The sequence below is a fragment of the Calonectris borealis genome, chromosome 1, assembly GCF_964195595.1.
Source record: "Calonectris borealis chromosome 1, bCalBor7.hap1.2, whole genome shotgun sequence".
Taxonomy (NCBI): Eukaryota; Metazoa; Chordata; class Aves; order Procellariiformes; family Procellariidae; genus Calonectris; species Calonectris borealis.
Genome location: NC_134312.1, coordinates 121,358,943 through 121,372,865, shown reverse-complemented (window position 1 = coordinate 121,372,865; position 13,923 = coordinate 121,358,943). Strand labels below are relative to the sequence as shown.

The 13,923-nt window shown below is 48.7% G+C and overlaps 1 protein-coding gene across 2 annotated transcripts in view; it reads left to right on the top strand.

Moving 5' to 3' along the window:
• Positions 1-339: 339 nt before the first annotated feature.
• The window catches only part of C2CD2 (C2 calcium dependent domain containing 2), a 42,502-nt gene continuing 28,918 nt past the window's right edge, over positions 340-13,923 (top strand). The window contains exons 1-4 of one of the 2 annotated variants that reach the window (XM_075173023.1): positions 340-729; positions 2,910-3,008; positions 13,268-13,387; positions 13,813-13,914. In XM_075173023.1, coding sequence (XP_075029124.1) covers positions 448-729; positions 2,910-3,008; positions 13,268-13,387; positions 13,813-13,914 — 603 coding nt within the window. In that variant the 5' untranslated portion in view covers positions 340-447. Of the gene's footprint in view, positions 730-2,110; positions 2,372-2,909; positions 3,009-13,267; positions 13,388-13,812; positions 13,915-13,923 lie in introns of those variants that run through there. The other variant, XM_075173034.1, reaches the window with a different exon arrangement.

Genomic DNA, 13,923 nt, shown 5'->3' with positions numbered 1-13,923 from the left:
GGGGGCACCAGGCGCCCCCTCACCCGCCCTGCCGCGGGACGCCGGGGGAGCCGCGGGCCGAGCGCCCCCCGCCGCCGGGAGCTGCGATGCGCGGCCCGGCCCCGCCGGCAGCGCGCCAGCCCCACGCCGCGCTGACGGGCTGCCCCGCCACCGCCCACGCCGGCAGCGCGGGGCAGGGGCCGGGGCAGGGGCCGGGGCAGGGGCCGGGGCAGGGGCCGGGGCAGGGGCCGGGTCTCCCCTCGCCGCCCCGCCGGCGGGGGCGGGCCGGGCGGTGACTGCGCCGTGGGCGGGCGGTGCGGCGCGGCGCCTCCCCGGGCAGGCGGCCGGACGCCGTGCCGCCGCTCCCGGCTCGGGCCCTGCGCGGGCTGCCGCTGCCCGGCCGCGCCGCCGCCGCCGCCGCGCGCGCCTTGGTGGGGGCCGGTAGCGCGGCTCCCATTATGGTCAGCCATGGCGTGGCTGGCGGGCGGGCTGGCCGAGCTGCGCTGGTGCGCGCTGGTCGCCCTCTTCGTGGCGGCGCTGGCCACCCTGGCCGTCTACCTGGTGCAGTACGCGCTGCTGGCCCTGCGGCGGGGCCGGCCGCCGCCTCCGCCGCTGCCGCCGCCGCGGCGGGACGAGCTGCTGGAGGAGGGCGGCTCGGTGCTGGCCTGGGCGCTGTCGCTGGGCAGCTGGCGGCGGCAGTGGCGGCGGGCCTGGGTGGCGGCGCTCAGCGCCGAGGCGGCGGCGCGGGCGGTGAGTGCCGGGGTCGCAGGTGAGGGGCGGCGGGCGGGCGGGGAAGCGGGGGCCGCCCCGCCGCAGGGCTCGGCCGGGGAGCTCCGGGCGGCGCCGCCGGCAGCTCCCCGGCGCCCGCCGGGCTGGGGCCGTGGGCCTCCCGGCCGTGGGGCGTACCACCGGGCCGTGCCGGGTCGGGCGAGGGCGGCGTGTGCTTCTGTGCCGGCGGGGGCCCTCCCCGCCCGGAGCGAGGAGCGGCGGTAGGGACGCTGGGACTTGCTGTAAAGGTAGATGGGGGTGCTGACAGCGCCTGCCGATGTGTTACTGCCCCTCCGTGTGCATGTGTGTGTGTGTGTATATATGCATGCATATATGTGTGTGTGTGTGTGTATGTATGTACGTGTGTGTGTATATACAGATGTTTGGTTGCTGGTTGGCAGGAATTTGCAGGAAGGAGCCGGCCAGAGGCACAGTGTGGGCACACGCGTGGGAGCAGGGAAGGACGGGGAGGAAAGCCGTGACCCCGCGGCCCCTGGCAGGGGCTTGCGCCGCCGATAACATTGTTCGGGTGCGGGGAGGAGGAAACGATGGAAACTTCCTGCCCTGGGCGCCGGCACGGGGCCTGCGGCCGGTGCTTTGGCAAGTAACTCTCAGAGCTGGGCTTCCTTCGTCTTGTCTTGGGCCGTGCTGAACCCGTGTGCGTGTCAGTGTAACGCTGGGGCTAGCTCTCTCCAAACCGCCACGGGATGGTGGGCTTCTCAGTTTCTCATTAGTTTGCTTCAAACCCGGGTCAGATAAATGCGTGAAACGTTGGCATCCCTTCCCATCCTACCTACCCTTCTTGCAAAGGGCACAGCGTGGCATCCCATTTGGTGGTTTGCAATGGTATGCCCGGGTCTAAGAGGCGAGGAGGTTAGGTGAGGCTGTGGCAACCTAATTCCCTGGTCCTGAGGACTGAACCTCTGCCGTGTCAGTGGAAAATGCTGAGGCTAAACTATCTTGGAAGCGGCGTGTACCCGGGGCTCCGAATTTGTGCGCAGCCCTCTCCCTAGGTCTAGGAGGTTCATTTCCCGGCGGCCCCAGCGTGCTTTCTTCTTACATGTCAGGGGGCAGGCTGGGGGAGAAGGAAGAGTGGGGCAACGGGTGTGTGTGAAAGATAAGGAAAGCAGTTTAACACTTTACAGACATCACCATAAGTTAGGGCAGCGGAAAGAAAATACTTTGCCCTCTCAAATTATATGGCGCAGTTCGGAAAAGCATGGGTTGTGCTAAGAAATGAAGGTTTGCCTTATGCTTGTGGAAGAGGAGAGCCCAGGCAGCTTGGGCACAGGTGCTAGGAACTGAAAGTAACTAGAAACAAGCGGCAGTTCCCGTCCCTGGCCAGAGACCAAAGCCACTTTAACAGGGGCACGCGCACCCTCCTTCCCTGGGTGAGCAGCTGGAGCCATCTCTTGCCATGAGTTCACTGCCTGGCACTGCAGCGTGGCGTGGCTCCTGCTGTCAGCCTCCCAAAACAATGTCAGCGGCGCACTGCTAATGAAATTTCTGCGTGCAAAACAACCTCGGGTGACGAGGGATGCGGCGAATGGCCGCTCGGAGTGGGTAGCAGGTGGAGAATGCGAGTGCTGATGTCTCTGAAAGTATGACCTCACTGCCAAAGCAGGTATACACTGCCTTTTCCTTGCTGCCTATGTGAAGACTGAGTAGCTGTCATCACTACCTGCCATCACACATGAGGAAGGATTTGGGAGGGGAAGGCTTCTTTCCTCACCTCTGCAAGATGATATTGGGGTTTTCTTAGTTTTGGCATAGCTGGTGCAGCTGCATTATTAGACCAAACCAAAACCGCCTTTTAAAACTACAGCACTGGTTAATCCTTGCTCAAGAAGAGCAGATTCACTGAACTCTGTTGCTGCTCATGGGCTTCGATCTGCACTATGCTGTGTACCTTGATATTCTGCTACAGAGAAAGATGAGTTATGATTAGGCCCATAGTTATGTCCTAAGTATAGGTTTTCATCCTGGTTTTACCCTGAATTATGTAGTGAGGTGTCGTGCAATTAATACATACAAGTTTTGACATACACTTGCAATTTTATCTCCGGTTCTTCCAGGAACTTCACTGGCAGTACATTTTTGTCACTTGTTTTCAAACGATGGGTTCATCACCTAATGATGCTTCTTTTTTTCTTCTTTCTTAGGACTCACAGTTGCTTACGTTTGAGGAAGATGACCCACCAGAACCACTTGAGCTAGCAGTTAAACAAGTTGTTAGCATTGTAAAGTCAGCTCACGAGAAGGTAAACTTCGGTTTTGTTTTGTTCCAGTGTACTTTTGGGCAGGAGATGTTAACTTTTCTTATTAGCGTCAGTGGGAGTTTTGTTTGTCAATACTTCTGTACCCTTGACCTAAGTTTGTCGAGGCTGGTAAGAGGCTGCCTCTCTAATGAACCTGTGCAAACTCTTTGCATTGGTTCCCTTCTTTTGCAAGTCATGAGTAGAATGTGCTCCAGGGCTTCTACCAAATGAACAATAACCAGGGTTATGCCAAGTTTATAGGTACGCCTTTGATGAACTTGTACAGCAGCTCTCTCCCCCCAGCCCCACCATCGGTATGATGGTTCCCCATCCTATTGCTGCAGCGTGGGGTGGGGAATTCATGAAGAAGGAAAGGGACACTTCTTCTTTGGGACAGGAAAACATCTTTGTCTGCCTCTTGCTGTTTGTGTGGCTGATTACAGGTTTCTTTCATAAGCTGGAGCCGGGTAAGGATCAGTGGAACAGCTGCAAAGTCCTGAGAGTGAGGTCTTGACTCTACTGAATCCTGTATTCAGTGAGGAGCGAATGGTCTCTTTCTTCCTCTCCCACCCCCACCCCCACCCCACATGCTGGGAAGTGATTTTGCCCGTGCTTAGTACATAGAAAATTAAAATAAGGCAGAATGTGGCTCTTAGAACAGGGTAAAAATGTATGTATGCTTATTAGCAATGATAGCTTCTGCATTTTCATCTTAGTGACTGTAACTACTAGTCAGATCTGAACTGGTGCTCAGCTTTAGGCACCTGCATCAAATTAGTCTAATGCTTTTCTTCTTATTTCGCATTGTTATTTTGGTTTGCTTGTCTGATTTAGATGTTAAGCAGCTCTACTATGATTCCTTTGAAAACTATGCATGCTTATCTGCCTGATACACAACTTGTAGGCACACCCTGATTGGTGGCAGCTAGGGATTGCCAACATGTAAAGTTGTTTGTGCACTTGTTCTCTCTCTTTTTTTTCCCCTTTTTTCTTTTTTTTTTTCCCTTTCCCTCTCTCAGGGATCCCTGCCCCAGCAGTGCGACTAGAGAGACTGGAGTTGGTAGGGCTGTATAGCTGGCACTAGTGTTACCCCGTGCCACTCTAAGACACCACAATGGGAAATTGTAAGGTAGAGGGGACTGCTAGGTCTAAAAGTGGCGTGCTGTATAATGTGTGAAGCCAGCCACCGAGGGAGGTCTGCTACACATAAAAGCTAGCGACTAACAGCACAAAAAACAGGTGTCTTGCCGTGCAGTGTCTAAAACGTTGCTGGAAGGCGGGCGGGGCTGCAAATGTGTTTGCATGGGAGATGGCCAGGAGGTTTGGATCTGCTGGCTGCCCTTGGCCGGCGTCAGAGTTCAGCAGGGGTGCGTGGGGCCAGCTCTGTGCTCGGAGTACTGAGCTCGTGGCTGGACCACGATGAGAGCAGCGTCTCAAGACTAAAATCCGCTTTCGTCTTGCCTGCGTGCCAGAACCAAGGCACAACGCTGCAGTCCTAGATTTCCCTGAAGTTGTGTTGTACTACTGGAAACATCTCTGCTGCAGTCCTCAGTTAACTTTGTGTTGTTTAACTGTAGATTCTGACTGCCGTAGCAGCGAGGTAAGTTAGTGCCTGTGGTGCCCCGTGGGCACCTTAACCTGCTGTGGTTAAGCTTGGGCAGCAGGAGGTAGTGAGTGCTGGCTCTGTGGTAGCCTAACCCCGGGGAACTGCTGGCCGCTGTAGGGCTGTTCTCTTGCTGTCCTCTACCTGTGGCTTTGCGATCCGGCAGCCTCCCTTGTGCAGTCTCTGGTCCTTGTCTGACCTTGGGTTGAGCCATTTCAGTATGTTAATCGAGCTGTTATACTGCAGCCAGCAATCTAATGTGGTTTCGCAGCAGCTTAAACTAATATAAGCACATTTAAAAATGTATTGGATTAAAACAGGTTTGCTTACGTAAACTGAGTTGTTCTGAACTGTCCCAAAACCCATTTCCATAATCTTGTGCACAGCTGCTGGAAAAATTTCTCTGAATTATTCTTACTCCTTCAGTTAAGGTACAACCTAAATATTTATTTAGATTTCAGTATATAAGAACCTTAGAATGGCACTCCAGTAGCTACTTTCCCTCCTTCCTTAAATGCATACCTTTCTCTAAACACCTCAGGAGTTCTCTCATTTGGTAATTCTCTCTTACATATTTTCGTGGTGTTTTCTTCCCCCCCACCCCTCGCTCTTCAAACTCTTAATCTTTGCATATGAAATTGAAGTATCTCTCTGCAGCTTGTCCAAACTCAAATTTCTGATACGTGTTTGTAACTCACTACTGGTGTGACTGGCTCTAAATGTAGTTTGTGACCATATGCTGCGTGTTTATCAATGTTGTAGCATCCTGCAAAGCTCTGCACTTGCCTGAGGCATCAGCTGGCACAAAAACTCTTTTCCTGCAATAGGTTCAACGTGCTGCTTTACTTGTGATCTGTATGGCAGGAGCATATAGGTGCCTTGGTTTAGCAGCCACGGCTTGATTTATTGCATGTCATTTTAAATATGTATTTGACCTTACATCAGAGAGGTTGTGATCACCAAAGGAAGTGGAGGGTTGAGGGTGAGAGATCAAAATAGCAGTAAACATGGGATGTGTAATACCTTAACGCAACTGTATGCTGATAGTGCCCTGTGGTATTTCTTTTGTGGTGGGTGGTCCTCTATCCTCTCGAATGCTGGGCCACAGAGCATGGCCAGGTGATGAGCCTGCCTGGTGCTGGAAGCGAGCCTCCTGCCTGGGAAGGCTCGCATGCAGTCTTGCTCCAAAACAGTACAGGATTGCCAGCCAGACTGTAATTATTACGTTACTGCTGACAGCTCTGTTTATGACCAGGGCACATGCTGACACGTGCAGGCCGTAGGTATATACATACGTACTGTCCTTGCCTTGAAGAAGCTGAAAGTTGTAGAACTGGTGCATGTTCCACAGCGCAGTGCTGCAGACGTGGTTGGGGAAGCTGCTGGCTGTGAGCTTGGCCAAAGCCATTGTGATAGGGACAGAGCTGCTCTGTGGCTGAAGGTTACACCACGCTGCTTCTTGACAACGCCTCTATTTATACGTCGCCTTCACTCCAATTTTGGGCCAGAGCCTAAATATATAGAATGAAGTGGCCTGATTTCATTGTGTGGTGTTGGTTGTTTTGTTTTAATAAAGAAAACATTAGCAGTATTCTTAGCTAATTCTGCCAGCCTTTCCATTACTGCAGTCTATTTCCGGAGGCTTTGAACTTCACAACGACAACAGCAAAAAAGGCAACAAAAAAGATGATTCTCTTGATGGGTTTAGATGGAGCAGACTACAACAGAAGTCTCCCTTCTTTTCCTGCTTCATGCTTAAATAGAAATAAAATGCTCTCAGAGTGCCATTCCTTTAATGAGTGATAATAAGTTGCTATACAAGGAATGACTGTTTTGAATCACAACAGGCAACAGCAAATATGAAAGCTTCATGTTAATTTTTGTGTGATGAATCTTGCTGGGGGAAATGGTGGAGAGAAAGGAGGACTGTTTTGCAGGCTTGTGAGAGGTCCTGTTTTCCCATGAGCTGTGCAGCATGCCCAAAAAGGTCTTATTCTCCCACACAGCTGTCGTAGCTTCATCTTGGTATCACTTCATTTGCAGCCACCCTGCTGCGTGCTGGCAGCCTGTGTTCGTGCCGTGCTGGGGCGTCGGGGCTTCCAGTTCCACTTGCTTTGAGGCAAGTAGAGACATCGTGTAGCAAAGGCTGTTTTCTGCTCCAGGGAAGACTGGTTTCTCATCGTCACCATTATAGTACTAACTGGGACTCACTCCTAGTTACATACATGTGTTTATTTCTGATTATTTTTGGTGGGGTGAACTGCCCTGACCATCATGTGCAGTTCCTATTGTCTTTTAACTCCCTGTTTTGCTTGAAAAGTTGTCCCGGAGCTTTGCTGCTTTAATGACTGAGGTCTTTTTACAAGCCCAAGTGGAATCATGGCCCATGCAGCTTTTTTGTGGTGGTTTTTTTTTTTTCTTTTTTAGTTTCTGTATTAATATAATCTTTTATCCTTGATGTATTTACTTTTCTTCCATGCTGCTTGCTGTCATCATGAAGGAATACATCATGAAGGAATTATATTTCCTTCCAGGCTTTGTTTACCTTGGCTAAGTGAGTTGTTACTGAAGTCTCCTTTCACGATACTGTCCTGCCTCATAAGTCACTCCTGTGCACTCATTCTCTGCAGCAGCAGCTCCAGTTAAATCCATTTTCTTGAACTTGATGGCTGAAATGACACACACTTCAGCACTACAGGTGAGGTCTCACCATGCAAGGAGATTACTGCTTCTTTGTGTCTCTGAAAGTAATTTTAGGCTTCCGGTCTGCCTCTCCCGTGGCTGCTTCACGCTGTGACTGACTTGATGCATCCAGTTCTCTCTTCCTTTGGTGCTCTCCCGGTGATAAGCTGCCCTTTGTAGGACTAATATTTGTTAATCCTCATATACACACACTCTGTATTTTGAATTGCATTTTCCTTCTAGTCTTCAAGGTTTTTCAGCTTTTCTGTGTGACGTCCTGACCTTCCTTTGTATTGCTGCTTCCCAGATTGCTTTCCTCAGCATCACACTTTCTTTCAGATTTCTCCTGAGGAATTTTGGACGTTAACTGTGCAATAGTGTCGGTGCCTGACAGGCTCCCTTGTAACTTGCTTCCAGCTTTCACCTCCCTGCTCACTGTACTGTCCTCTCCCTTTCAGACACGTCCTCGTTCACCTTAAGATGGGAATGATGGAGTACAAGCTTAATTACCAGTGAGGTGACCCTACTAAAAGAGACAAGACAACATAATGGATCTAACCTACTTAAGAACTGAGTGTCTTGTCGAAGGAAGACATCAGGGTGGGGATTTGTTTGCTTCAGTGGAGATAATACTGGTTTTGGCACTGTCAGGTCGCCTGCCTGTTTTCCAGCTGCTACTGCAGATGTGTGCGGGCGTCCTATAGGCTTGTGCCACGTCTGCCAGCTCGGCGCAGGGGTCAGGGATGCCTTAGCACCCCACCGGCACGATGTGCCTGTGTCGCCGCAACTGAATCTCTCTCCAAGCTACGGTAGCACCAACTGGCAAACCTCTCCTGCGTTTTATTGTCTTTTGTTGGTCTCCGTGTCTTCAGCTATGCTGTCTCTCAAATGGTTTGTAAAGACTTGCGTGTTAGTGATGCGAAACTAGCAAGTCTATTTCTGGTATTTATTTATTTTCCCCCTTCTTAAATGTAAGTACTGCTTCCTGTCCTCGCACCATTTGATATTTACTTCACTTGATAGGCGGATTGAAAATTCTTCCTGTCCTGTCTCTTTGTACTCACTGCTTGTTTGTTTTATCCCCACTCCCCTTTTTTCCACTTTTTTGAATTTGTATGTCTGTCGGTCTCAAAGGAGTGGATAAATTTGTTTTATCAGTTTCTGCTTTGTTTCTGTTGCTGACACGGTAACTCTCTCTCTCCTGCACTCATTCCGTCACTCACCCTGCCTAAACCCATTGTTTTGGAAAACTGTTCCGGGGTTGTCTCATTATATTTGCAGGCAAATTCGCTTTGATACAGGCTTCTAAAAATCTGCCCCTAGCTGGATTGGACGTTGCATTTGTCTTCTCTACTTCGGTTTGTCTGTGTCACTTGGTAAACTGCTTGGGTAAAGAGGAGATGGTGAAGAAGCTACAGAACCCCCTCAAGAAGTTAATGTGTAGGCTCTGGTAACCAAGGAAGATCGTGCAATTCTTCTGAACTGCTGAGTGTTATGACTATCAAAAGGCAGAATTTTCTGACTGGAAAATTTTCTTATAGTGGGGTTTCAAGCTGAGCACACAAACTGTCTGTGTGGCCATTGACAAGATAAGTTTTCCATGCCAAAAAAGGAGCCTTCTCCTTCTCAGAATGGAGTAGGAGTTTGTTTTGGAGTACAAACATGGGAAATTGTGGGGGTCCTGAATCTAATGGCGTACTGGTCCCTACAGTTGAGATTAAGGCAGCTTTCACTGTGTGGCTGCCTCATGGTATATACTCATTTTCTTGTGCAAACTGTTAAAGGTTTTTATTACTTGCACGCTACTGAGTAACCTTGAGTAACCTGCTATTTCTGGAAATAAATACCAATACAGTAAAACTGATTTCCTTCCAGAAGAAAAGCAACCAAGGCCTGTGATGCCGAGAATTTTACACGTGCACATGGTGCGGTCGGGGCCTGAGGAAGGTGAAGACGACCTTCCCTGGCAGGGCTGTCAGAACTTTCCCCTGACACCACGGCCCTTCACCTTTTGCTTGGCCATGGGAGGGAACCTGCTGCCGCAGGTGGAGAGGGGAGGGAGGACGACTGTCCCGGAGGAGTAATGATGAGGCCGTGTGAAACACACAAATCGCTCTGGTGCCAGTGCCAAAACTGAAACGTCTCAAGGCGAGAGGACACCACGTGTGAGGAGCAGAGGCACGGTTCTCCTTGAGATGAAGCATCTGCTGCTGCTGCTTCAGGAAGGAAAGAAACTGAAATTTTGCAGCTCTGTCCAGAGCAACCACAAAGGGAAAAAGTCAAGATACAGAGGGGGAGGGCAAAGCAGGGGGAAGAGCTTTAATAGCTGTGGGTACACAAGTTTGGATGCTTGAGTTTCTCAGAAAAATACTTGTCTTACTCCAGTGGTAGTGCTTTTTCAGTCTCCTTCATTCCTGCAGTTGTTTATCTGAAAGAGAATTTTTTTAGGATAATTGTACTAGCAGTTTTAGATACGTATAAGCAAGGTGTGTTACAGCATCTGCAGCTCATTGGAGCTGGGTGCCAGTGTCGGGCAGTCGGGGAACAGAGCCCCGGCGGGTCGGGGAGTTTTGCCACGGCAGCTCACCCACGTCGTGGGCTAGTGCGGTCAGGGGTGGAGGCAGGTGAGGGGCGAGGCTGGAGGGTGTTGAGGATATAGCAAGAATAACCCTGGCATGGGGGTGATCAAGTGCTAGGAGTCAGCTGAGTGTGGGGAGGGATGGCAGAGGGCTGAGGAGCAGCTGAGGCGCAGCCTTGCCGGAGGAGGCACCTGAGGAAGGGCTGGGAACCCCTTCCGTGGGCGATCCCCAGAGCGTATGGAAAGACCTTGGCTGGTGACGGGGTGTTTGTGCCGGGGGAAGCTGGAGCTGCGGAGGTGCTGGAGGGAGAAAATACCTTAGTCCTGCTGGTGGAAGAGTCCTGGTTTCTTTGTGCTGCTACTTCACCTCACCTATTTCTGCTAACTTAGGAGGTCTTGCTTGTCCAGATGTAAAGTAACAAAAGAGAGCTGGGTGTGACCCCTCTGGGAGTCCACAATTAGCTGGGCACAGCTGCTGTGCGGTCGTGCAAGGGCTTAATTTTTAAAGAACAGTTTGTTGTAAAAATGACAGGTTTTCTAGACTTTAAAACACAAAGTGTTGATGACTGGGGATGTCCCTGATAAGGAGGGGTGGGAGAGAGAGGTGAAGAAGATAAATGAAGAGCAACTCCCTTCCCATCAGTCCAGGTGCTACTGTTTTCTTGTGAACATCTACCCTTCCTCTTTCTCTCCCCTGTTGACCAGAAAGGGGTGCTTTGCCTGACCATCCCTTCTCCTGCTCTTCATCTGTGCAGAGAAAATGAATTTGAGGAAGCAGGTTGGATCAGGGCACAGAGGAAGAGGAGCGTAGCACAGGAAGCTTCAGTATTTTTCTTCATGTGACTGTTCTGAGGAAAATGGCTTACATATTTCTGCTCTGGTCTATCAAAATCATCTGCTACACTTCTAAAGCAATGTCACTTAAAAAGGGAAGCGGCAGTTGCGGTCTCTTTAATCAACTTTTCACCACTTGTGGCAGCATCTTAGATGAAAACAGAATTGCGTTCTCTTCAAATTCTAGCCCAGAATTCTACTTCTCTCAGTATTCTGACTCCATAATCCGTCCTACTCACAGAACAAAGGGATTCACCTTTGTTTGTGATATAAAAACATATTATTTTCCATTAACAAACGTGGAACCACTCCTTTTTCTGATTGGATTAAAAATTAACAGACCTCTGTACCTGAAGACCACAGTTATTTTATTAAAAGTGAGGGGAGAAAGGGAGTAGGACTTGGCAGATGTCTCTGGCAGAAAATAAATTAATCGAGGAGACTAAAAGGTGCTAAACTAAAGGTACAAATATAAAAAAATGGATTTAGTACCTCCTGACAAGGTGTAGACAGAAGAGTGGAAGTTCCACCACCTGCAGTGTCTGTTTCCATCCTTTACTAAGCAGTAAACACAGTTAAGAAGAAAGTGGCACATGAACTCATCTACCAGCTCTCCTGCCACGCTTTCTTTTTTTTTAAGCAGTAATCAACCGCATACCTGGCAACCTTGGCTCTTAGACATTCAGAAATTCCAGATGAATGGCTCTGCATCACATGTGCAGCAAGTCCAACTTGTTCTGAATGCACTGAACTTCCTATCCATGTGTGGATAAAATGAGCATGCATAATAAACCACTGCGTTTAGGACATGCAAGTGTCAGCAGCTTTTGCATCAGATCTGTCCTTTTCCCTCCTCTGCCCTCAAAAAAGACGGAAGAACCTATTCATTTTTGAGGTCTTTAAAGAGCCACCATGCCGATCCATCCTCGTGAATGAAAGGAGTGATTCTGTGTTTCAACTCAACTACAAGTAAAATAAGCAGTTAGGCTCTTCAGTCTTGTTAGCTATTAAAAATGCTTAAAAATCCTTTATGTTACATCATAATAGTGGGTGTTCATGTTAATTATATGGGATTAAGGGTCAGAAATCACTTCTGAAGGAATTTAGACTTTGGGGAAGGGGAGAGGTGAGGGAAACTGATTTGTCCGCTTCTAAACTATAATTTGCAGAAGACAAACTTGAAAAGGCAAATCTTGTTGCTTGTGGGTGTGGTTGGGATTTTTATTTGTTGTGTCCACCCCCTCCTCCCCCCGTGCCTTTGTAATTAAGTCTCTATCTTAATGGATGTGCTCTGAAGCCCTTGATAATGCTCTGGTGCTTCTTAAAATGTATGCTGTAGAGCCCAGGGAGACGAAATATATTTAAGGAGAGACTGATAAGGATCTTCCAGAAGGTACATGATTCATTTTAAAGCCCTCAGCTTCAATCCAGTGCCCATAAGTGAAGCAGTAAGTGCGCAAACATAATTTAATAGCATACATGCAGAGTTTCCGCCAAACAAATCTTGCAGCAAATTATTTGTCTGCGCATTGCATTAACCTGGTTAACTTTGCCTGAGTCAATCTAAGGAGGGCTCAGCTATTCTTTCCAACGGTGGAGCTGTGGGGACAGTAACCACAGCAGGACAGTGACAAGCAGCTGTCTTTAACCAGCAGGGCTGTTTGCAAAGTGAGCTTCTCTCTCTGGCGCTTCTCTCTTCTGACTTCTGTACCTGGGGTTTTCCTGTGCCGCCAGGTGCTTTCTGCAGGAATTCTGCATGGCAGCTCCGGCACCTCGGTCGGTTTGCAGAGGAGAGGGAGGAAAAACCATTCAGTGTTTGTAAACTCAGTGTGATAACAAGTTAAATTACTGCTCCCAAAAGTTGAGGGAGTGTACTCAACAGTCTGTTGCAATCACGTGGCATACAAACTTTTCCCAGACATTTAGCTTCGTCACCAAATTTCAGCGCCTTTCTTGGTTTGGTCAAAGACTTGAATAAACTTTTAAAGGCTCCTGCCCCTTCCCACCCCACTGGGAAGTGGAATTACTCAGACAAAATCCTCTTCTGCAGTAGCAGGGTTATGCCAAAGTTTCACATTTGTAGGATACCACTGAAACAAATACTGTTTGGCAAAACCAGCTGTCCTATGGTAGGCTACTTAGTTCAGAGCAGAAGAAGAAGAACAACAAACTTCTTTGTCTCCCTTATGCAAAACTGGATCTTTGAGCTTTTAGTATATAGAGATGTGAAACACAAAGGAGTCTTTGTTAGGTGAGGAATTACTTTTGTATTGGATAACAATACAGAAGAAATTTTGGACAATACCGGAATTTCCAGGTATTAAATTCTGTGTCCAGAAGCGAACACTTGAACTATGGTTTTTAGAAGTGAATGTACACGAGGAAGTAGGGATGTTAATGAAATTGCTTAGAAATCTCCCACCTATGGAATTTAGTGTAATTCTGGTAGCTTAAAGCCCTTCTTTTTCTTAGTTTCTCTCTTGCCTTCACCAAACCTTCTTCTGAAGACTAATTTGTTTTTCCCTTCCTTTGTCCCCCCTCTCCCCGCCCCTTTCATTTCTTTAGGTGGTTTCTTGTAATGTTGTGGGAGATTCCGTTAAATTTTTTGTCACTGTCTCACATACTTCACCCGTGGCTGCAGAAGGTCAGTTGTACAGCGTGAAATTGTCTCCACTTCACTTGCAGGTAAAGTGTTAAGTGTTGTTCTCTCTCTTCTTCCCTTTTGTTACATCTCATCCTGCAGCTGAGCTGAACCTCCTGTTTGCAAAATGCATACAAACTCATGTTAACTCTGGTAAAATGTTTAATAATATTACAGTTTCCCTCTGGGGCAAGTGATAATTTCATAAATTAAGCCGCCTCTTTAGGAGACTGTGGATAAATAACACGTTGGGTAGACTACTCAGACATATAGAACAACAATACCCTTTTTTGACTGGCATGCACTCTCAAAGCTTAAGTAACTTCTGTCTTCTTAGACTGTCACTTTGAATTTACTTACTCAGAAACTGGTATCATTCTTCCTTTGGCGAGCCTTAGTGCAGAGCTTGACCTGCAATTTCTTTACAGGACACCAGAACACTCTCCAATAACTGCTTTCCTATCCACAGCTTCAACTCTCTGTGAAAGACAAAGGAGAAGACGTCAAAGTTGAGTGGTTCCTCATTAACGCCAATGAAACCAACTTTGAAATCCAGCCAACAGTGCAGGAGGTCAGTCAG